Source organism: Salvelinus namaycush, chromosome 30, assembly GCF_016432855.1.
Source record: "Salvelinus namaycush isolate Seneca chromosome 30, SaNama_1.0, whole genome shotgun sequence".
Lineage (NCBI taxonomy): Eukaryota > Metazoa > Chordata > Actinopteri > Salmoniformes > Salmonidae > Salvelinus > Salvelinus namaycush.
Genome location: NC_052336.1, coordinates 32530124 through 32555955, shown reverse-complemented (window position 1 = coordinate 32555955; position 25832 = coordinate 32530124). Strand labels below are relative to the sequence as shown.

At 42.7% G+C, this 25832-nt stretch overlaps 1 protein-coding gene across 1 annotated transcript in view; it reads left to right on the top strand.

The window, feature by feature from the left end:
* Positions 1-7495: 7495 nt before the first annotated feature.
* Positions 7496-25832, top strand: part of kif6 (kinesin family member 6) — a 79159-nt gene continuing 60822 nt past the window's right edge. The window contains exons 1-3 of the mRNA XM_038969533.1: positions 7496-7555; positions 15477-15586; positions 19216-19290. Coding sequence (XP_038825461.1) covers positions 7496-7555; positions 15477-15586; positions 19216-19290 — 245 coding nt within the window. The remainder of the gene's footprint in view (positions 7556-15476; positions 15587-19215; positions 19291-25832) is intronic.

The following is a 25832-nucleotide window of genomic DNA, read 5'->3' as shown; positions in this document are numbered from 1 at the left end:
GCGGGCCAGGCGCAGTGTGCGCTAACCAAGGGGGCCAGGTGCACGGTGTTTCCTCCGACACATTGGTGCGGCTGGCTTCCGGGTTGGAGGCGCGCTGTGTTAAGAAGCAGTGCGGCTTGGTTGGGTTGTTCTTCGGAGGACGCATGGCTTTCGACCTTCGTCTCTCCCGAGCCCGTACGGGAGTTGTAGCAATGAGACAAGATAGTAATTATTAGCGATTGGATACCACGAAAATTGGGGAGAAAAGGGGATACAATTTATAAAAATAAAAAAAAGATATTTAGTATTTAAAAACTTGAGCGTCTCCCTTGATCCTAGGTCCTGGCAGTGTTGTGCAGACTCAGGACAACTGAGCTTTGGTGAAATACGCAGATTAAAGAGGAGTCCGTAATTTGCTTTCTAATGATCATGATCTTTTCCTCAAAGAAGTTCATGAATTTATTACTGCTGAAGTGAAAGCCATCCTCACTTGGGGAATGCTGGCATGTAGGACCTGCCCTGTTGACAGTGCTGTTAAGAAGGTAGAAACTAGGGCCTGTAGCCCAACACCAGGGTTAACACTCCTACTCTTACGATAAGTGTAATGGGATCTTTAGTGACCACTCAGAGTCAGGACACCCGTTTAACGTCCCATCCGACAGATGGCACCCTACAAAGGGCAGATGGCACCCTACAAAGGGCATTGGGATATTATTATTTTTGACCAGAGGAAAGAGTGCCTCCTATAGGACCTCTAACACCTTTTCCAGCAGAACCTGCTTAAATTCAGAGGCAAGCCAGCAGTGGGATACATTGTTGTATGCTCCTGGGTAGGCAGCACCACATCCGCCATGCTGACCCTCAACACATGGTCCCCTCAGGGGTGCAAGCTTAGTCCCCTCCTGTACTCCATGTTCACCCATGACAGTGTGGCCGCTATCCCAGGCGGTGTCAGAGGAAGGCCCTAAAAATTGTCAAAGACTCCAGCCACCAAAGTCATAGACTGTTCTCTTTGCTACTACACGGCAAGCGGTACCGCAGTGCCAGTCTGGGACCAAAAGGATCCTGAACAGCTTCTACCCCCAAGTCATAAGACTGCTGAACAGTTAATCAAATGACTACCCTGACTATTTGCATTAACACCCTTTTTATTTGCACTGACTCTCTTGCACCGGCTCTATGCACACTCACTGGACTCACACATACTACATTGACACTTTTACCCCTACCTACATGTACATATTACCTCAACTACCTCGTACCCCTGCACATTGACTCGGTACCAGTACTCCTTGTATATACTGTAGTCTCGTTGTTATTTCATTGTTTTACCTTTTTTTTGCAAAGGTTTCTTTTTTAATTGAATATTAAAACATACACAATCTACTTGCAGTGAAGCCGCTCAGCATCTACATCACATTCAGTCATCTAACAGACTCCCAAACAGAGTGACCCACAGCAGCAACCAGGGTCAACACCTTGCTCAAGGGCACGTCGACAGCGACCTTTCAGCCATCGGCCAAAGCTCCCAACCACCAGGCCACCAGCCCTCCAAGTCCCCCCCCCCCCCACAAAGGTTTCGTACTTTTTAACTCTGCATTGTTTTTGCGAAAGAGCTCGCGAGTAAGCATTTCACGGTCTTCAAGTCTTCACCTGTTGTATTCATTTGATTTAATGTGATTTTCTCAAAAGCAATCACTTTTGTATGTGAAAACACAGAATCCTACTTATCACTCCAAATGCTTACAGTTTTTTTGTTGTTGCTTTGGTACCATTTTTACAAGTATGTGGGACATTATTTCAATTCTTAGTACAAAACTCCAAATTGGTCACATTGGCAACACAGCCGGTCTTTCATTCAAAACCTGGCATTGTGCATTCCTTTGGATTGTAAACATCTCACCACACAACCATTGATTCAAAATAAGTTTGTGAAATGTAATGAGAACATTGGTTTATTCACCAAAACACAACATAATGCTATATTTTCAATTTAGTAGTTTTAACTACCAGTTAATCCAATAGCAAACAATGCAAGATAAGTGTTTCAAATTGCCCTTAGAAGTGCTAAAAAGTAATATGCTACAGTACCGTAAAGTACAGTTTTCACATTAGGCAATACACTTACATTACTCAACAAAACTGACCGAGAATCAGCCATTTCCATAATATCTATGCAATGTGTAATCGTAGGTGTAATCAAAGAAGACATCCTCAATAATTAATGCAATTTCAAAAAAAAAGAAATTCAGACATAATTGCAACATAGGTGTACTGTCTAATTATCATCCACATCACAGTGAATGTCCTCACTGTTCATGCACTGCAGGAAAAACCTTTTTGCATGCGAATCATATCTTGACATTGGTCTGCATTGATGCCTCACCTATGGCCAGAAGGAGGGTGGCACGATCACCTCCATGCTGAAAAATAATTCCTCAATAGAGTTGAGTAAAGGAGAGTATAGAGGCAGGTATAGGGTCACGAATTGGGGATGGGCCCAAAACCATGCCTGAATTACCTCTGCATGGTGGAACCTGACATTGTTCCACACAATGATATAGGTGACCCCTTCCCCTTGACAAGCATGCTCAATTTCATTGAGAAACACAGCGTTGTAGCGTTGTAGGATCCAAGTAATGGTGAAGTTTCCCCCACGTTGTCCAGGCACTTGGACGGTCACCCGTTGGCCGATGAGGTTCCGAGTCTTGGCCAGGTTGAAGCCTGCTTCATCAACAAAGATATACTTGTGATGGTTCACAGCAGCATCAAGTTATTTTTAGCACACGGCCACGGCCACCACCATGGAGTCTCCTGTCAATTCTGAGGGTACAACAGATATACTGTCAACAGATTATACTAAGAATACTGTAACATATTTGGGGAATTTACATGCATTACAATGTAATTTACTGTAAATGTAATGGTAAAGAATAGTGCATATCCTGCAGACTTAAAGAATTTCTTGGCAAAATGTTCTCTAATTGACAGTTGATCTTTTCAGATTGGGGTGAACTAATCCGGTAAACGGACATGGTAAGGCCTGTTTACCACATGGTCAACGCCGATGGCCCGGACTTCATTAGACACAACAGTTCTCTGCTGTCTGCCTCCCTCTTTCTGATGTCCACCTCTTTGACAGTGCCCATGCCCACCTCTTGACCTCTGATGGGGCCCATCCCGACCTCTTTGATGGGGCCCATGCCCACCTCTGACGGGCCACTTGTCCACGAGCTCTTTCATTTCTTCCTCTCCCCTTCTGTCTATCCTGCTCCATGTTGAGAGAAATTGCAAGTGTTTTATATGGTGACCAGTTGTGGTTACCACTATGTGAAATCAATAAGCAATAACGAGTAGTCTTTATGTATGGTTATCATGTATCATACATTTTATTTCTGTGATTCTCAAAATCCATATATAGTAGACAAACCAGTTAAAAATATATAGGTTTACCAAACGGTTAAGTGATTAACCATTAAGAGCAGTTGGATTAAGTGATAGTCAAATGTAATTAAACAAATGAGAAGAGAATCATATGAAAAGTATTGTGAGCTTTGCATTGTGAAAGGCAATTACTTTATATGAAAAGGTATTTCTAGATGAAACACTGATTAGGTATGGTGAAAAAGTTACTGTGTGAATTTTGATTCTGTTTTGAGTTGTGACATTTTACCACATACAGTACCAGTCAAAAGTCTGGACACACCTACTCATTCAAAGGTTTTTCTTTATTTTTACTATTTTTCTACATTGTTGAATAATATTGAAAACATCAAAACTATGACATAACACATATGGAATCATGTAGTAACCAAAAATGTGTTAAACAAATCAAAATATATTTTATATTTGAGATTCTTCAAAGTAGCATAGGCGCGCACACACACACACACACACACACACACACACACACACACACACACACACACACACACACACACACACACACACACACACACACACACACACACACACACACACACACACACACACACACACACGATAGCATACGCACTATACACACACGTACACATGGATTTTGTACTGTTTATACAGTATGTGGTAGTGGTGGAGTAGGGGAGTTTTTAAAATTTTATAAACTGCCTTAATTTTGCTGGACCCCAGGAAGAGTAGCTGCTGCCTTGGCAGCTAATGGGGATCCATAATAAATACAAATACCTGGAATGCATTTCAATTAACAGCTGTGCCTTGTCAAAAGTTAATTTGTGAAATTGATTTCCTTCTTCATGCATTTGCGCTAATCAATTGTGTTGTGACAAGGTAGGGTGGTATACAGAAGAGTAGGAAGACCCAGAGTTACCTCTGCTGCAGAGGATATGTTCATTAGAGTTACCAGCCTCAGAAATTGCAGCCCAAGTAAATGCTTCACAGAGTTCAAGTAACAGACATCTCAACATCAACTGTTCAGAGGAGACTGTGAAGCAGGCCTTCATGGTCCAATTGCTGCAAAGAAACCACTACTAAAGGACACCAATAAGAAGAGACTTGCTTGGGCCAAGAAACATGAGCAATGGACATTAGACTGGTGGAAATCTGTCTTTTGGTCTTATGAGTCCAAATTTGAGATTTTAGATTGCATCCGTCTTGCCTTCGGGAGATGCAGAGTAGGTGAATAGATGATCTCTGCATGTGTGGTTCCCAACGTGAAGCATGGAGGAGGAGGTGTGATGGTGCTTTTCTGGTTACACTGTCAGTCATTTCAATTTGAATGCAAGGCACACTTAACCAGCATGGCTACCACAGCGCTCTGCAGCGATACACCAAACCATCTGGTTGCTCTTATTGGGACTATCATTTGTTTTTCAACAGGATAATGACCCAACACACCTCCAGGCTATGCAAGGGCTATTTGACCAAGAAGGAGAGTGATGGAGTGCTGCATCAGATGACCTGGCCTCCACAGTCACCCGACCTCAACCTAATTGAGATGGTTTGGGAGGACCGCAGAGTGAAGGAAAAACAGCCAACAAGTGCTCAGCATACATGGTAATTCCTTCAAGACTGTTGGAAAAACATTCCAGGTGAAGTTGGTTGAGAGAATTCCAAGAGTGTGCAAAGCTGTCATCAAGGCAAATAATCTCAAATATATTTTGATTTGTTTAACACTTTTGTGGTTACTACATGATTCCATATGTGTTGTTTCATAGTTTTGACGTCTTCACTATTATTCTACAATGTAGAACATAGTCAAAATAAAGAAAAACCCTTGAATGAGTAGGTGTGTCCAAACTTTTGACTGGTACTGTACATGTGAAAATAGCAAATGTTTTAATTATGTCACTTCTGTTTTGAGCCGACTTTGTCGGCGGTCAGAGTGGGGCTCCTGGCTCAGGCCCAGGAGGCAGCTCTGTTCCAAAAAAACTACACTTCTACACAGATATACACAAACACACACCAATAGTCATTCCCCTCAAATGTCATACTTTAAACAATATACTGTATGAAGTCAAAACAGTCAGACTTACCCTGATTCTAAAACTATATTCTCAACTTTGCACTCTCCCAAAAACGTACAGAAGCAAATCAGGCACAAAGTGTGCAGGAGAACCAGAATGGCTGGTCACGGTTCTGGTCTATGACTGAGTAAGAGGGACTTAATCGTTTGGGTACAAGGCTGCGACCTCATGGTCTCTCTTTGCATTCAACAGAGTATATATTTGTTCAGTGCTCCTCTTAGGTCTATTTCTACACACAAAGGTGGTAAGTAGCCTAGCGGTTAGAGTATTGGGCCAGTAATCATAAGGTTGATGGTTCAAGTACCTGAGCCAACAAGGTGAAAAATCTGTTGATACATCTTTGAACAAGGCTCCCTACTACTATGGCTGACCCTGTAAAACAACACATTTCACTCCACTTATTTGGTGTATGTGCAGGCACCTCACAATCACATGAAATGAAGGAAAACCAGCTCTCTGACCCTCTCTGACCCAGTTCCTGTTACCAGGATGCTTAAATTAGTTCCATTCACAATAACCGAAGCATAGCCCAGGGAGTTGGGTGATGATGAGGTAACAGAGGGGTGGGTTAACATAATGCCACATTTATAATGCACTGAAGATTCATTTAGTATAGAAACCCTGGGGAATGTTTCGAACAACCCCATAACAACAATGTTTAGCCGGTATATTTGTTAAAACAACTAATATACCTATATTTGCACACCACCTGCTGTTTCACTACCAGAAAAACCACACTTTAAAAATGTGTATTACTGAGTGAATACATTGTGAAGTATCAGGTGAGTAATGTTAACACTACGTTATCTCCTCATCATCCATATGCATCATTATCCCTTGAATGAGTCAGTGCAGCCTGTTCACAGACACTAAATAGACGATATCCTCACACATAAACAAAAATAGAAAGTTAGTCTTGTCGCACTATTCTCTTATATCACACAGCTTATCAACATAATGCAGTTTAACATAGTACACTTTGTTTTAACACATTTTACAGGTGTTGCACTCATTCATCGCTGCTTGCTCTATCAGAAAGTAGGATGGCCCTGACTAAACGTAGGTCGAAACACTGCGTTCTATTTATTTATAAAGCCCTTTGCAAAAACCCACATTACTAGACATCTTTACTCACCCATAGAAGTAGAAGTTGCCATACCCAATCACAGGGATGGCTAACTGGAAATGATGTCTGTTGCTACACATTTAGGAAAAACAGCTTTTAGTTTCTTTGCACCCCATGTATGGAACAATCTTCAGAGTTCGCCACACATGTATGTATTAGTGCATTTCGGGCAGTTCAGAGTGTTGATTGAGGACCTCTGCTGAGGAATGTGCTTGTTTTTTTTATTTGTTGTATTCTCTTTAAATTATTATAAAGTTAGGATTGATGAGATACCTTGTAAGAGCTTTTGTGCACAAGCCCCTTCAGTGTCATAAATGTAAAATATTTGGTCATGTGTCAAGTGTGTGCAGAAGGGAAGAGTATCTTATGGAAGTAATGGTAGGAGAGCCACCACGACCAGTGAAGGTTTCTCATCAATCAAGGGATAGTGAAATGCTAAATGTTAAAAAGGTGGACTTTGTATTATTTATTGCAATGGTCATAAACTGTACAGTACAAACGGAGAAGTATAAGAAAATTGTAATTATTGTGAACGCAGCTGTACATTTTTGGCGTCTTCGTGATTTCAGTCGAATGGTCTGCCATCACAGGAGCCTGTGATGGCGTTTTCCCCCAATACAGAAATGGTTTTTATTTTCACATTTAATACCCCGTCCAGCTGGAGGCGGTAATGCACCATTAACATTGGATACCATCCGCCGTTAAACCCATTGAAGAAGATACAGATGACCAATCACATTCCCTGTGTATTGCCCCTCAACATCACGTGACTCCTCACCTGGCAACAACTGCTACAACAAATCCAAAAGGCTTGACTAGAGTGGAGCAGTCATCATAAAAGTTTGTTTACCCAGACGTTATCCAAATGTGAATGCGTTTGCATGAAAACATATGATTCCCAGTTGAAGAGAAAATGGTAAAACAGTGCATCCAGATCTTTGCCCGCGTAAAACCCACAAAGAAAACGACCTCGGTAAGTGCATCTTATTTTGTGCAATGTTAATTTGGGTCACAGCATAGGCTAATTTGTGAAGTAACGCGTTACATCGTGGAGTTGAGTTTAACAGTAATTGACTATGCATAGGTCAGCTTGCTTTATCCCTCTGCGGTATCCACATGGTTAATTAGCCAAGCCAGCTAACGTACTTAGCTAGCAAACAGGTTACCAGTCAGAATTACCTGTTTCTGCTCAACTTCGACTAACATGAATAAAGGCAGGCTAACGTTAGTTAGCTAATTAATTTGCTAGCTATCGTACAGTAGGCGAATATTAATAATTATATATTTAATATAAGTAGACATGCACTCATAATTGACTGTAGCGCACATAAAGAAATCACAAGCTACCGGTGACTGAAAACACAATCATCGCGGGATGAACAAGTGACGAATTTCCGGCCAAGGCTGGTCCATTTAAAAAATAATTCCTTCCCCCTCGCCCCTTGCCCTGCAAGTGTTTTTATTTAATTTTTTATATTAACAACAAATCAATACAGGAAGTACATGTGGGAACAGAAGTGTGTATACTCGCCAGACATCATGAAACGTCATCAGAAGTGTCCAATTAATTTGAGGGCTGAGGGGATAGGGTGTAGTGATGGGCATTCCGGCTCTTTTCAGTGAGCCGGCTCGTTCAACTCAGCTCACCAAAAAGAGCCGGCTCTTTTGGCTCCCAAACGGCTCTTTAAAAAAATAGGTTTTGTATTTTTTCAAGTCAAACATTTTGCGATAGTTTGACTATGATTGGTGTTAAAACAATTCTAATTAAAATATTAAATGAAATCATACTCAACCTTAACCACAATGTATTTAAAAATGCATTGGTTTGTTATGAAAAATAATGCTATTAAACATTTGCATTTAAAGTATAACTTTTTAATGTATATAAACAAAATGCATATAAATCCAACCATTCAAAGTTATTACAATCTGAACAGCATAATAGAGTATTGCACCATATCAAAGAAAAATAAATAACAATGTGCAAAACTGCAGCATCCCACTTAAAACATTAAACTGGCCCCTCTTTTCTCTCTTCTTTATTGCCATGTTATAACCAGCAGCACACAGCAATGCTGTCCATATTTAGCTTTTATGAGAGATTTGCATTCAGAAATACAAGCTGCCTCACTTTCGAGGGGCTGATGCAGTTTCTTCTCTCAGTAATTATTTGTCCTGTTTTCGAGAAGACCCTGTCAGAGGGAACGGATGTGGCCACTATGCAGTCTTCCTTTCATGACTTTAGTAAGGCCTTGTTCTTCCACCAGCTCAGAGGATCTACAGATCTTTGGAGGAGGGGCTCCTCCAAATAGGATCAGACCTCCATTATGGCATCTGCTGAGGGATTCCTTCGTGCTGCGTGCCCAGTTGCTCTCTCGTCAAGCAGCATCCAAACAGTAGACGTTTGTGGCACTACTGCTGGTGCTTCTGCTCCATCTGCTCCCTCTTCTTCCTGTTGCCCTAGTGCCTGAGCCAGCTGACTGCTGGGGCTGTCCCTCCCTGCTGCTGAGGTTATTCTTTGAAGAGCCTCATCAATCGCTCTGGCATCACTGAAGGCTAACTTCTTAAACCTGTGGTCAAGTGCAGCGGTTTCTGATAGCATGTGATTATATTCCATTCTGTGGAACTTTCTGTCCATTGATGAACATAGGGTGTCCATCAACTCTGTCACATGTCCTGTGGTTACATCTGCTTCTCTCTGGTGGCTGGCTGTGATTCGCTGCAGACCCTTACACAACAGTATCATTTTTTGAGGCTGTCACATAGCTGAAAAGAGAGAACAGTAACTTATTAGTTCAGGTTCATGTTTTGTCTACTGATACTACATTCTCATCTACTGCTACATATATAATACTGGATTAAATAATGATGTAGTAATAACTGCTTACTACTCTCCACTGATCTCCACAGTGACCTGCTCAAAGGGTTCCAGGACTCTGCACACCTCCTCCACCACCTCCCATTCCTCTTGGGTCAGAGCATCAACAGGTGCATTGACAATGGCCAGGGTAGAGATGATGGCATCCTTTGACTCAAGAAACCGCTTCAACATATAAAATGTTGAATTTCACCTTGTAGTGCAGTCTTGTTTAGTCCTCAGCTCAGGCATCCCCATCTGGCATTGTGGAGACTTTTTTCAGCACCTACTGTGCTCCTGTGGAAGTATTCCACAGTTGCTTTCACTTTGTCCACAGTGGGCTTCATCACCTTCAGAGCATCTCTTACAATCAGGTTGATTGTGTGGGCAAGACATGGATGATGGGTCCATTTGAACATTTTCATGTCTTTGGTTATGTTAGCTGCATTGTTGCTAACACAGCAGACCACTTTTCAACCTACTTGCCATTCTCTGGCCACTCTGCCAAGTTCTCTGAGGTGTGTCTGTCACGGAAGTCAAAGCAGTCCAGAAGACATGGCCTTGTTTTACTACAGACATGGGCTTTGGCATAAACTGGTCCATAGAAGACTGCGTTGCTGTGGGTCGCGCCGTATCCACTCAGTCAAGTAGGCCTACTTCTCCACGTGTGGAAGTGCTGGCTCCACCACTATCACTAGCAGGCCGCTAGTTTCTCGAAGCTCCGCTACAGCTAGCTTCACAGTTGTGTGCACATTTCGCATATGCCGGTGTAGGTTGTGCGTAGAACCAGCTTTATATGAGATTTTGTTTTGGAAAATTCTACAATGTGCTCTAACATTGTCTACTTATTAAAATGCATCCAAATGCTACTATGCTTCCGACTCATTTTCCAGCTGTTGTTTTCACAGCTGTCCTTCCTCTCTCTCCTCGGCAGCTAAGTGTGTTACTGTGAGTGAGTTGGTTCGGCCCTCCCTCACGCATCTTTGGTTCATTGGTTGACACATCGTGTCTGATTGACAGGAACCACAGGTGAGGCTGTTAGTCTGAGCAGACAGTCAGAACGAATGTGTGTGCACTTGAGCATTTCGGCCTATATTATTTTATTTATTTTTCTGTTCTTTGAATTATTTAATTTTTTGAATCATTTAAATGTTTTGATATCTTAATTTTTTCATAAATAGATTCAGCTCTTCTGATATGCGAGCCGGCTCCCAACGTTCACCTACAAGAGCCGGTTCTTAGAGCCGACTCGTTCGCGAATGACCCATCACTAATAGGGTGTGTCTGTTAAGTGTTTGGACCGCAACCCTAGAGCTCGATAGTAGTAGGCCTAGCCACATGGCTACCTGGAATGCTTGTTGTTGTCAATCATTTGTGATTAGCTACATAGCTACATTTCTCCCATTATTATTTAATGTCCAACCCTCCTGGCCTTATTTCATGATGATTCCTTGGCTGCCTTTCAAACTCATAAAAGACGCACCCTCGTCCACTTACCCTCGCCTTGGGCCCGGGGGAATCTCCCCAGCCATATTTTTCGTTGGTTCAAAAGATTAGCCAAGCAACGTAAGCCCCTTAGCCCTCATTTTTTTAATGGAGTTTGCCAGTGTACAGTTCTGTTCACTTCGGGGCCTGAAACGCCCCATAATTCAATTCACGATGATTGTACACCCGCTAAGTAAAGTCAGCCAAAACTTAAAACGCCAATATGGAGTCAACATACAAGTGTAAGTAAAAACAAATGTAAATATTTTAGAAATTGTGCTACTAATGCACAAACACGTCTCGTAAAAGTAATGACGTTTTTGTTTCGCTAGCTTTTGGAAATTGGAGAAATAAAACATTTTCCTTCTTCAGAAGTAGCAAGGCAGGCTAATGTTAGTTAGCCAATTAATTTGCTAGCTATCATACAGTAGGCGTATATTAATAATGATATAGTTAATATAAGTAGACATGCAATCATAATTGACTGTAGCGCATATAAAACACCCACAAGCTACCGGTGGCTGAAAATACTATTGTCACGAACGAGTGATGAATTTCCGGGCAAGGGTGGTCCATTTAAAATTAATTACTTCCTTCCTCCCTCGGCCTTTGCCCTGCAAGTGTAAACTCATCAGATGTCATGATAGGTCATCAGACGTGTCCACTTAGTTTGAGGGGAGAGGGTGTGTCTGTTAAGTTTTTGGAATGCAGCCCTTGTCTCATACAACAATTCTGCCCCCTTTTTAGCTATGACCACACTGTCCTGTTCTATAGTATAGTACGGTATGGGTGTAGCCTAAAAGGTAGGCATTCAGCTCAGGGTTAGGCTAATCTCTCTAAAAGTCTAGAGACCTAGGCCTGTAGCTAGTACCATTTAGCCTATTATTGCAACCACCCACGGTATTGTGCGCTGCGCATTGAGTAGGCCATCAAACCTCAACCACACAACAAACCTTGCCCTGGATTTGAGTATTCAATGGTCTTCCCCATCAGTGTTCTCCCCTAATTACGAGAGTGCCTTTTATGTCCTTTAGACATTGTGTGTGTGTATATTTTGATAAAATACTTAGAATAGAAGTGTGTTTTCATTTCAATAAGTTAGCTAGGCCTATTTGTTTTCTCTTTACATTCCAATTCTGGCATGTCCCACGTTTGTGTCCAAATTCTAGGAAGATTTTAACCCACTTAACCCTACATCTTCACCATCATTGTAATGGACTAGTTAGCTAGGCCTATTTTGTTGATTAGTGATTAATTTATATTTGTCCCTCAGGTAAAAAGGGCAAGCCTGTAATGAGAACTGACATTTGGTTTTAATTTGGTAAATCTATACAATTATTTTCAAAAGAAACATTGAACATCTGTAGTCAAATCATAAAGGCAGGTGAGCTGGTTCTACTCTGGCTATTTTCTGGTGTTTCTGTGGTGGAAAACTGAGCGCGTCAAGCATAACATAGGCCTAGATAGGCTAGAAATGGATAACAAGTTAAATTTTGGTATTTTGTTAAAGCTTGCATTCAATTACCTTTCCATGTGCCACACAACAAGCTTCCATTCGCCCTGTCACGAGGAGTCGTGGCTGATTTTAAGAATAAGGTGTCAACCCTTTCACTTTAAATGTCCCCTTTTAACCTCTTGAGATGGGAAAGCATGTTTATGACAGAAGGTGACATACAGTGCCTTCGGAAAGTATTCAGACCCCTTGACTTTTCCCATATTTGTTACGTTACAGCCTTATTCTAAAATGGATTAAATAAAAGAATCGACACACAATACCCCAAATCAAAAACAGGTTTTTAGAAATGTTACCAAATGTATAAAAAAAATTGAAGACCGATATACCTTATTTACATAAGTATTCAGACCATTGCTATGAGACTCGAAAATTGAGCTCAGGTGCATCCTGTTTCCGTTGATCATCCTTGAGATGCTTCTACCTGTGGTAAATTCATTTGATTGGACATGATTTAGAAAGGCACACAACTGTCTGTAAAAGGTCCCACAGTTGACAGTGCATGTCATAGCAAAAACCATACCATGAGGTCGAAGGAATTATCTGTAGAGCTCAGAGACAGGATTATGTCAAGGCACAGATCTGGGGAAGGATACCAAAACATTTTGCAGAATTGAAGGTCCTCAAGAACACAGTGCCCTCCATCATTCTTAAATGGAAGAAGTTTGGAAACACCAAGACTTCCTAGAGCTGGCCGCCCGGCCAAACTGAACAATCGGGGGAGAAGGGCCTTGGTCAGGGAGGTGACCAAGAACCCAATGGTCACTCTGACGGAGCTCCAGAATTCCTCTGTGGAGATGGGAGAACTTTCCAGAAGGACAACCATCTCTGCGGCACTCCACCAATCAGGCCTTTATGGTAGATTGGCCAGATGTAAGCCACTCCTCAGTGAAAGGCATATGACAGCCGGCTTGGAGTTTGCCAAAAGTTACCTGAAGACTCTCAGACCATGAGAAACAAGATTCTCTGGTCTGATGAAACCAAGATTGAACTCTTTGGTCTGAATGCCAAGAGTCACATCTGGAGGAAACCTGGCACCATCCCTACGGTGAAGCATGGTGGTGGCAGCATCATGCTGTGGAGATTTTTTTCAGCGGCAAGGACTGGGAGAATAGTCAAGCTCGAGGGATAGATGAACGGAGCAAAGTACAGAGATCCTTGATGAAAACCTGCTCAAGACCTCAGATGGGGGCAAAGGATCAACCTTCCGAAAGGGCAATGACCCGAAGCACGCAGCCAAGACAACACAGGAGTGGGTTCGGGACAAGTCTCTGAATGTCCTTGAGTGGCCCAGTGAGAGCCCGGACTTAAACCCGATCGAACATCTCTAGTGATGATGCAGCCACCACTACTCTTGAAAATATCCAGAGTAGTTCTCAGTAATGTATTGGATTTGCCCCAAACATAACATTTTGTATTCAGAACAAAAAGTTAATTACTTTGCCACATTTTTTTTACAGTATTACTGTAGTGCCTTGTTGCAAACAGAATGCATGCTTTTGAATATTTTCATTCTATACGCACTTTCTTATTTTCACTCTGTCAATTAGGTTAGTGTTGTGGAGTAATTACAACAAAGATGAGGTAGTCATAAAAAAATTATGTTAAACACTATTATTGTACAGAAAGTGAGTCAATGCAACTTATGTGAATTTCTAAGCACATTTTTACTCCAGTACTTATTTAGTTTTGCCATAAGGGGGTTGAATAATTATTGACATTTCATCTTTTCATTTTTTATTAATTTGTAAACATTTAGAAAAAATTAATTCCACTTCGACATTATGGGGTATTATGTGTAGGCCAATGAAAAAAATCTATATTTAATCAATTTCAAATTCTGTCTCTAACTCAACAAAATGTTGAAAAATACAAGTGGTGTGAATACTTTCTGAAGGCGCTGTATATGATTTAGGTCTAGGTAGTCTCAATAATAAACATTTCCTGACCCAGCAGTCTCAATAAATGTGATTATATTTCCAATTGTTGGATATTGTCACGCCCTGACCATAGATTGCTTTGTATGTTTCTATTTTTAGTTTGGTCAGGGTGTGATGTGGGTGGGTATTCTATGTTGTAGGTCTAGGTTTTCTATTTCAATGTGTTTGGCCTGGTATGGTTCTCAATCAGAGGCAGCTGTCTATCGTTGTCTCTGATTGAGAGCCATACTTAGGTAGCCTGTTTTCCCATTTTGAGTTGTAGGTGATTATTTTCTGTTTAGTGTTTTTTTCGTCACCTTACAGGACTGTTCGTTTGTCGTTTTTGTTGTTTTTGTTCAGTTGTTGTATTAAAAGATGAACACTTGCCACGCTGCACCTTGGTCCCCCTCTCCTTCTCCCGACGACAATCGTGACAGATATCCTCACTCTGGCTAGATTCCAATAGGAATTACACATTACGTTGCATGCAGGCTTGATGTGGCCTGTAAACCAAGAGTTTCAGACCACTGCATATGTAACTAGGCCTTAAAATAATTGCCTAACCAGACTCACTTGGTGAAGGCTACAGGACTGAAATGCATTGAATACAACAACCATGTCTCTGTTGCTAACAATACAGTTATGGATGGTAATAATTCACTCGAAAGGCAAGGCACACTGGGAAATATGCAAACAAGATCCAATAAATTCTCAAGTTGAATTGTATGTTCACTCAACCTCAAAGTTGAGTGAACATATAATTTTACTTAACTTAAGAATGAGGCCTGTGTTGGTTTAGCTATATAAAATATTGAGCGAACTCACAATTGACTCACAATTGTACATTGAATCAACCCCCCCCCGTAATTTATAAATGCCTCATGAGTTTAGTACAACCGCCTTAACCTAAACTTTTCCATTGTTTGTTTTTGTCATCATTTGAGTCTACACTGCATATGGGGCCAAGCACTGTGTGACCACAATGCATTTCTATTCTCTGAAATAGCCCTATGTCTATTGTTAACAAGCTAGCCTTGCAAACAACTGTTTAGGCCTAGCTACAATACGTAATGATGTCTGGCAACGCAAGAATAACAAGCTAACACTGTTCTTCTTTCAGGTATACTGTGTGGACAATGAGGAGCCGACGGGCTCCATACTGGAGTTCCTGGTACCCAAGGACCTGGCTGACGGCTTCGTAAACAACAAGAAGGAGACCTACAAGTTCAGGTGAGCACCGGGCGAACACACATCACATGCATCACGGATCATGGTATTTCTGTTGTCATTAGGCTTAGAGCCTAAAGGCTCAGGTGTAGGGCTTAGGTTATGACTTTCAACACGTTTTCTACCACAGCGACATGCTCTTAAGTTGAATGAAAATGCACTGTATGGTCATGCTGGGAAGGATTTAACCACTAGCTCTAACCCTACCCCTGCGCTTAAGCCTGTCTCTAAATAGCAGTTGCTCATCAATTCCTTCTGGTTGTTTTATGGGATATCCACAGAACTACATAAGGGCAGAGTGTCTGTGCAAAAGCATTTGCCCGGCTACCAAGACTCCTTGGTCTGGCCAAACGCTACGCCACGAACACGGATGTTACTTTCTTCTTCGCAATGAGTCTGGATCTGAGTACCTCCCACGACCCTTCACCGAATGCAAAAAAAAAAAAGATATATATAGTCCATCAGATTGGTCCAGAAAACAATGGTTTGGCTTTGATCATTGGCTTTGATACTCTGATTGGGTCGTCTCTAACCAATTGCAAATGACTTTGTTTTGTAAAACGCCCCTCGTCACCACAAACAACTTCAATGATGACAGTCTCAGACTAAAGTGTGTAGTGAACGACAGAGCAGCGGAATAATTTAGTGTGCGTAACAGGCAACAAAAGCGTAGACATACTTCTCTTTTCACATAGGCCTACGTAATGGCAAAGATACAATGTCTGATTCACTGTGGCGGTGAAGGCCGCTGTCCTTATAATACAGGGCAGTGCCCTTCATGCCACGCTTCCAAGCCCTCAATTCATAGTTTTGTAGTCAACCGTGGCTATTGAGAGGCCTCTTAACCACAACAGCCTTTTAATAGATTGCGGAAGTTCCACTGCGCCTGTTCAGCCAGACCTGTTGCTGACAGGTGTATACAATTTTGCGCACAGCCATGCAATCTCCATAGAGGAACATTGGCAGTAGAATGGCCTTACAGTGACAGACACTTTCAGTAAATCAGGAGACGTGTAGGAGGCCGTCGGAGGTAGCAGGACCGCTACCTCCGCCTTTGTGCAAGGAGGAGCACTGCCAGAGCCCTGCAAAATGACCTCCAGCAGGCCACAAATGTGCATGTGTCAGCATATGGTCTCACAAGGGGTCTGAGGATCTCATCTCGGTACCTAATGGCAGTCAGGCTACCTCTGGCGAGCACATGGAGGGCTGTGCGGCCCCACAAAGAAATGGCACCCCACACCATGACTGACCCACCGCCAAACCGGTCATGCTGGAGGATGTTGCAGGCAGCAGAACGTTCTCCATGGCATCTCCAGACTCTGTCACGTCTGTCACATGTGCTCATGTGCTCAGTGTGAACCTGCTTTCATCTGTGAAGAGCACAGGGCGCCAGTGGCGAATTTGCCATTCTTGGTGTTCTCTGGCAAATGCCAAACGTCCTGCACGGTGTTGGGCTGTAAGCACAACCCCCACCTGTGGACGTCGGGCCCTCATACCACCCTCATGGAGTCTGTTTCTGACCGTTTGAGCAGACACATGCACATTTGTGGCCTGCTGGAGGTCATTTTGCAGGGCTCTGGCAGTGCTCCTCCTTGCACAAAGGCGGAGGTAGCGGTCCTGCTGCTGGGTTGTTGCCCTCCTACAGCCTCCTCCACGTCTCCTGATGTACTGGCCTGTCTCCTGGTAGCGCCTCCATGCTCTGGACACTACGCTGACAGACACAGCAAACCTTCTTGCCACAGCTCGCATTGATGTGCCATCCTGGATGAGCTGCACTACCTGAGCCACTTGTGTGGGTTGTAGACTCCGTCTCATGCTACCACTAGAGTGAAAGCACCGCCAGCATTCAAAAGTGACCAAAACATCAGCCAGGAAGCATAGGAACTGAGAAGTGGTCTGTGGTCACCACCTGCAGAACCACTCCTTTATTGGGGGTGTATTGCTAATTGCCTATAATTTCCACCTTTTGTCTATTCCATTTGCACAACAGCATGTGAAATTTATTGTCAATCAGTGTTGCTTCCTAAGTGGACAGTTTGATTTCACAGAAGTGTGATTGACTTGGAGTTACATTGTGTTGTTTAAGTGTTCCCTTTATTTTTTTGAGCAGTGTATTTATTGACTGTATGTTTGTTTATTCCATGTGTAACTCTGTGTTGTTGTATGTGTCGAACTGCTTTGCTTTATCTTGGCCAGGTCGCAGTTGTAAATGAGAGCTTGTTCTCAACTAGCCTATAAAGGTGAAATAAAAATAAAATGGGACCGCCGAGTGTTGAAGCGCGTAGTGTGTAAAAATTGTTGTCCTCGGTTGTAACACTCACTACCGAGTTCCAAACTGCCCCTGGAAGCAACATGAGCACAATAACTGTTCGTCGGGAGCTTCATGAAATGGGTTTCCAAGTCCGAGGAGACCCACACAAGCCTAAGATCACCATGCTCAATGCCAAGCGTCGGCTGGAGTGGTGTAAAGCTTGCCGCCATTGGACTCTGGAGCAGTGGAAACGCGTTCTCTGGAGTGATGAATCACGCTTCACCGTCTGACAGTCTGACGGAGGAATCTGGGTATGGCAGATGCCAGGAAAATGCTACCTGCCCGATTGCATAGTGCTAACTGTAAAGTTTGGTGGAGGAGGAACAATGGTCCGGTGCTGTTTTTCATGGTTTGGGCTAGGCTCCTTAGGTCCAGTGAAGGGAAATCTTATTGCTACAGCATACAATGATATTCTGTGCTTCCAACTTTGTGGCAACAGTTTGGGGAAGGCCCTTTCCTGTATCAGCATGACAATGCCCCCGTGCACAAAGCGAGGTCCATACAGAAATTGTTTGTCGAGATCGGTGTGGAAGAACTTGACTGGCCTGCACAGAGCCCTGACCTCAACCCCATCGAACACCTTTGAGATGAATTGGAACGCCGACTGCGAGCCAGGCCTAACATCAGTGCCGACCTCACTAATGCTCTTGTGGCTGAATGGAAGCAAGTCCTAACAGAAATGTTCCAACATCTCATGGAAAGCCTTCCCAGACGAGTAGAGGCTGTTATAGCAGCAACAGGGGCACCAACTCCATATTAATGCCCATGATTTTGGTATGAGATGTTCTATGAGCATGTGTCCACATACTTAGTTAGTTAAGTAATGTAGTGTACCTTAAGCTTAGTTCATCTGTATGACCTCAAATCATGATTACATCTATAATGTTGATCTCATGGATGGTCAGTTCTTCCATTCATAGCTCTGTCTATGAATTTTAGAGTGGTTACATTTCTCTATCCCCATCCCTCAGCTGTTTACCAAATCAGTGGCGGGTGACCGATTGCCCCTTTAAGGAGTACGCTCTTCAGTCCACGTTTTGGGTTTATTTAATAAGATATTCGTCTCAAATATTTGTCTCAAAATCCTTTTTTTGCTTGTCCTTTGTATTGGCCTACTGGAGATCATGGGCTGGTTTCCTGGACTCCGATTAAGCCTACATTTAGACTAAAAAGCATGCTTAGAGGAGAATCTCTACCGAACATTATTTTCAGTCCAGGCTGTAACAAAATGTTAATTTACTGCTGTGCATAGAAGTAATGATTTCCCCTCTATTTAAAGTGCAGTGTGTGGAAAGTCCTTTATTTTCCCACTTCCCTTCAGGTTCCAAGAGGTGTTTGATCAAACAGTCAAGCAAGAGGACATATTTGAAGCCATCGCCAAGCCAGTGGCAGACAGGTGAGACACCCTCTAACTTGTTTTAAACTTCAAGGTTAGAGTGAATCTTTGAAATGTTTTGTTCTAATTTCACGCTAACCATTTTAACAAGCTACTGTGTTGGATATCTGACATTCTCGAAGGTAGACCTAATAACTGGACGACCAAAAGAAAACTACCAAAAATTGTAGGCAGGCACTGTTTTGGCAGTGTGAATCCCTATTGGGGTTTTTCAACACAAGTACAGTTGCTTTCTCCATTGTCTGTGGTCCATTCTATTCTAAACTGTGCTGCCCAGTCAAGATTACTACTTAGACTTATAGATACAGGTGACATGTTTAAGGTGGGCCTAACTTCTCCACCAAAAAGAGGTTGAAAACCGATAGCCACTAATGACAGATCTAGGATCAGCTTCCTTTACCTCAAACCCTAAAAAAATGAAAGGAAAGCTGATCTTGAGACAGTGCTCAGGAACAATGTTCACCTACACACCATTTGTTCAATGTTGCAGCAAGGCCCGGACCACACAGACTTCGCCAGGCATGTTGACGGGTAGCACGTTGCTCTGACAGTAAGCTGAGCTAGTGCGACGATGGAAATGAAGGGAGTCTGTGATTTTTGGTCCAAACCACAAAGTGGTGAGCTAGCAGATGGGGTCGCACACGCTGCTATCCTGTGCATGCGATAAGCCTCTCGCCGCAATGCAGCTGGTATCCTTCGCCGAAGCTCATCATCATTTTTGCTCTACTATATGTAGATTTCCCAGTTTTTGGGCTACCCCTCCCTAATTTGTAGTGCTCTTCAGTAGTAGTTGTGACTAGGGTTGGAAAGGGAGGGTATATTACTGGAAATGTTCTAAGTTTACCAGTAAACTACCATTACTGTGCTATTTGTTCGTTTTTTCGCGTTGTTTGTAACTTATTTTTTTACTTATTTTGTACATAATGTTGCTGCTTCCGTCACTTATGACCGAAAATAACTTTCGTGATTACTCACCTCGAACTGGAAGAAGATTTTTTCTTTAACGAGTCCGACGCGAAGGATATACTGTTTTCTCCACCATTTGCGTGAAGAAAAGACGGAGAAAAGGGGTCGGAGGTCGGGCTGCCTTCTGAGAATTTGTAGGCGAGTGCGTAAACCCCCTCTACCATCAGTCCTATTAGCCAACGTGCAATCATTGGATAACAAAATGGATGAGCTCTGATCAAGGATATCTTACCAACGGGACATTAAAAACTGTAATATATTATGTTTCACAGAGTTGTGGCTGAATGACTACATGGATAACATACAGTTGGCGGGGTTTTGGTTCCTTCTGCAAGATGGAACAGCTGCGTCCGTTAAGACAAGGGGTGGCAGTCTGTCTATTTGTTAATAATAGCTGGTGCACAAAATCTAATATTAAGGTTTTGCTCGCCTGAGGTAGAGTATCTCCTGATAGCTGTAGACCACACGATTTACCAAGACTTTTCATCTATATTTTTTGTAGCTGTCTGTTTACCACAACAATCCGATGCTGGCACTAAGACGGCACTTAACAAGCTGTATAGGGCCATAAGCAAACAAGAAATACTCATCCAGAGGCGGTGCTTCTAGTGGCCGGGTACGTTAATGCATGGAAACTTAAATCCGTTTTAACTCATTTCTACCAGCATGTTAAATGTGCAACCAGAGGGAAAAAAAACTCTAGACCACCTTAAATCCACACACAGAGACTCGTACAAAGCACGCCTTCCATTTGGCAAATCTGACCGTAACTCTATCCTCCTGCTTTCTGCTTACAAGCAAAAACTAAAGCAGGAAGTACCATTGACTCGCTCAATAAGGAAGTGGTCAGAGGATGCAGATGCTAAGTTACAGGACTGTTTTGCTAAATCAGACTGGAAAATGTCCCGGGACACTTCCGATGGCATTGAGGAGTACACCACATCAGTCACTGGCTTCATCAATAAGTACATTGATGACATTGTCCCCACAGTGACCGCACATACCCCAACCAGAAGCCATGGATTACAGGCAACATATATAAGCTCCCACAGTTGACAGTGCATGTCAGAGCATAAACCAAGCCATGAGGTCGAAGGAATTATCCGTAGAGCTCCGAGACAGGATTGTTTCGAGGCACAGATCTGGGGAAGGCTACCAACAAATGTCTGCAGCATTGAAGGTCCCCAAGAACACAGTGGCCTCCATTATTCTTAAATGGAAGTTTGGACCAGGCAGTCCAAATAGCTCTGCAAATAGACTATTGCAGCGTAGATACAGGAGACTGGGATAGGGGGGCTAGGTTACATCCACAGTTAGACCAGGACAGGGACAACCAGGCAGGAAACCCCAACCACTTTGACAAAGCACAGCCCCCCACACCACTAAAGAGATATCAACAGGCCACTAACTTACTACCCTGAGACAAGGCCGAGTATAGCCCACGAAGATCTCCCCGCGGCACGAGCCCGAGGACAGGGAGGATGGAAGCGCGAAGAGCAAGCCAGTGAGTCAGCCACCGTAATGGGGTCAGAGGCAGAGAATCCCAGTGGACATAGTCAGAGACCGCACGGGTATTTCGTCACTCCACAAGGCATTTCACAACGACTAGTCATTCAGCTCCGCTGGATTGTTCTTTTTTAGAACTGGTCGGATCTCAGTTGTCTTCAAGAGTGAGGGAACCATATGTTCTGATAGGGAGTTATTTAAGAGAGTACAAAAGATGTCTGCCAGTACATCTGAGCATTCCTTCAGTAGACTTTGTTGGATTTGATTCTCTTGAAGACCTGTCTCACCTCCTCCTTCTCAATGGTTGGCACCTCCACTCCATCCAGGGACTGGAGCGCCAGTTTTTCCTGTCAGGCTTTCTGTTACAGTGGAGAAGTCGTGATTATCAAAACAGTTAAAAGTAATGAGTTCATTGACAAACTGTTCCTCTTCCTTCATGTTTTTCCTTTTGGTTTTCTTTTTGGCTTGCTCGGTGAGGGTTGCCAGACTTTGCTAGGCCTGCCTGAGATTCCCCGTGTGGAACATGTTTTCCACTTTCTTTTTGTAGTTGCCCTTAGCCTGGGCTATTTGTTGTTTTACTGTCCTCTACAAGGTTTTCACATCCTGTTTGTTGCCAGCAGAAAAAGATGTGTGTTTAAGATCTGCAGAAATGTCTTGTTATTTGGATAGCATTTCACCATCTTTGTAGGGGCTAACATGCCCTCAGAGAAATGGATATAGACAGTCACTACTCATACGGACTCAAGGGTATAATCCATTATAAAACTGTCCCAGTTTGTACAGGACAAACAGCTTTGCAGGCTTTCTATAGCTTTCTCTTACCATATCTTGACTGCCCTTTCCTTAATCTTTTCAAGTTTCACTTCCTTTGAATGTTGGCAGTAATTGAATTGCATAGTGGTCCGATGTCCTCACTGGGGGCTTCAGTAACTTATATTCCCCTTTTTATTATTGTCTTAACACAAATCCAATTTACTATCTCCCCATGGGCTACAAGTAACATTGTTCATAGTTCGGTAGGACAGTATGAAGTGAGAAGGAGTTAAAATACAGTATAAATAAAGAGGTGTGGAGGAAAATTGAGAGAGTAGAGAGGAGCAGGTCTAAGGGATGGTGAAGTGCCCTTAGAAGGGCTTTGTCCGTCTCCAGGAAGACTGGCGTGTAAACAGGAAGAAGTGTTTGGAAACACCCAGGCTTAAGTGGTTGAGCCCAGGCCGCATTATTATGCCTGTCGTTATGACACAGAACCATTGTCCGTCTTTCCTCTTTTCCCCATTGCAGGCATGAGCCACTCTTGTTAGGGATAAGCTGTTTCCAAAAGGGCCTCTATTTCCTATTTAGTGCACTACTTTTGACCAGGGCCCATAGGGTTCTCTTCAAATGTAGTGCACTTTATAGGGAATAGGGGGACACTTGCAACGCAGACCATAGTGTCTGCCCAACAACGTTCATCCCAGCCAGAGCAACCCACCCTTCTAATGAATGGATGTAGTTTTTGGATAGACTGATGAATGAGACCATTTTTTCCTTTTTTGTAGATGGTACAGCAGGTTTTCGTAGAAGGCGTACAGGAGTGGAACAGCTAATGCTCACCGCTCTAAAATAAGGGTTTGAATGTCCCAAACAAAACTAGCTTGAGGCTGAAATCTTTGGAAAGATTTCAATTCAATGATTCACAGTGTAATACTGTTGCTATAGGCCTATAAAGTGTATTAACTGATATCTTGTTCCTTAAATTTGACATCATGGAGAGGACAGAATGTATGCCTGTGCAGTCATTTGTAATTTCGCAATGAAGAGCCCGGTTTTCTGCCAACCTACCCCAGACCTTTCTTTCCTTCCCACGGACCTTCGTTAGCAATCCATTTGGATGTACATTTCATTCAATTACAGGTTCAGGTCCCTTCAAAATGGTTTCCATTCCATGTCGCTCTTCTGTACGTGTGGTGTCTTGTTGAATGCCAAACCAAAATATAGTCTCACTAAGACACCAACCAGACACAAAACCCTGCTGACTGGGTTTGGGCCCTCCATCACTCAACCAAGACATTCCTGCTCACCGGCAGATCAGTCTGTCTGTGGCCATCGCTGTGTGTCTTTCGCTACAATCTTTTCCTGTAGATTTATAGTGTCAGCTTCAATTCAATCAAGTGTCGGGGAGTTTTAGGTTGGTTTCCTCTTAACGGTGGGATAACGTTGGCTTGACAGGGGTGGTCCCTCCCTATCCGCCACGTAAACCAACGTGTCTTGAGTGCCTGAGGCTGGTCTAGCGGGTAACGCCACCGCCTGCAGCACATACAGATTTACGCTCTTAATTGGAGCCAATTTGCTACAGTAGGAAAATAATCCTGCAGCAACAGTGAATTATTATGTGGATTATAATTAATGGACATTGCTGTAGGGGTTGACACATCCAAGCGGAAATTACAAACTTCAGAAGCCTTTTTAAACCTCAAATATACTACAAGTTTTACACTACCGTTCAAAAGTTTGGCGTCACTTAGAAATGTCCTTGTTTTTGAAAGAAAAGCAAATTTTTTGTCCATTAAAATAACATCAAATTGATCAGAAATACAGTGTAGACATTGTTAATGCTGTAAATGACTATTGTAGCTGGAAACGGCTGATTTTTAATGGAATATCTACATAGGCGTACAGAGGCCATTATCAGCAACCGTCACTCCTGTGTTCCAATGGCACGTTGTGTTAGCTAATCCAAGTTTATCATTTTAAAAGGCTAATTGATCATTAGAAAAGCCTTTTGCAATTATAGTAGCACAGCTGAAAACTGTTGTTCTGATTAAAGAAGCAATAAAACTGTCCTTCTTTAGACTAGTCAGTATTTGGACTAGTATCTGGAGTATCAGCATTTGGGGTTCGATTACAGGCTCAAAATGGTCAGAAACAAAGAACTGTCTTCTGAAACTCGTCAGTCTATTCTTGTTCTGAGAAATTAAGGCTATTCCATGCGAGAAATTGCCAAGAAACTGAAGATCTCGTACAACGCTGTGTATTACTCCCTTCACAAAAAGCGCAAACTGGCTCTAACCAGAATAGAAAGAGGAGTGGGAGGCCCCGGTGCACAATGAGTGTCTAGTTTGAGAAACAGACGCCTCACAAGTCCTCAACTGGCAGCTTCATTAAATAGTACCCGCAAAACACCAGTCTCAACGTCAACAGTGAAGAGGCGACTCCGGGATGCTGGCCTTCTAGGCAGAGTTCCTCTGTCCAGTGTCTGTGTTCTTTTGCCCATCTTAATCTTTTCTTTTTATTGGCCAGTCTGAGATATGGCTTTATCTTTGCAACTCTGCCTAGAAGGCCAGCATCCCGGAGTCGCCCTTCACTGTTGACGTTGAGACTGGTGTTTTGTGGGTACTATTTAATGAAGCTGCCAGTTGAGGACTTGTGAGGCGTCTCTTTCTCTGTACTTTATAGAATAGTTACACCATTGTATTTGCATCTCATAATGGTGGGCAAATGTTTATTTGGGTTCTGTCTTACCTGCTAGTTAAAAGAACATTACACTTTCGATCCGAAGTTTGTGAGATGTTTTCAGATTTCCAAAGTTGACGGATGTCACGTTGAAACCATGTCCCATCACATTGGTTGTGTAGATCCATCTAGCCTATATGTTTCAATCCCGAATGGAAAAAATATGGACCACATTAAACTAGGAAATTAGACAGTACTCATATTTTCCATTTAGTGGTTAAGTGAGGCATACAGCTAGATCTACACAATCGATATCATTAGATGTGGTTTCAGCTTGACATTAGTCTACTTTTGAGGTCTGAATACATCTGAATACAAACTTAAATTTTTTTGTGAAATGTCCCTTTTAAGTTCTCCCTCCAGAAGCCAAATTGAGCTTGATGTTGTTTTTTGTTTGTCTGGGCAGTATTTGGGCTGGATGCAACAGTATCAAATCAAATCAAATTGTATTGGTCACATACACATGGTTAGCAGATGTTAATGCGAGTGTAGCGAAATGCTTGTGCTTCTAGTACCGACAATGCAGCAATATCTAACAAGTAATCAAACAAAATCACAACGACTACCTTGTACACACA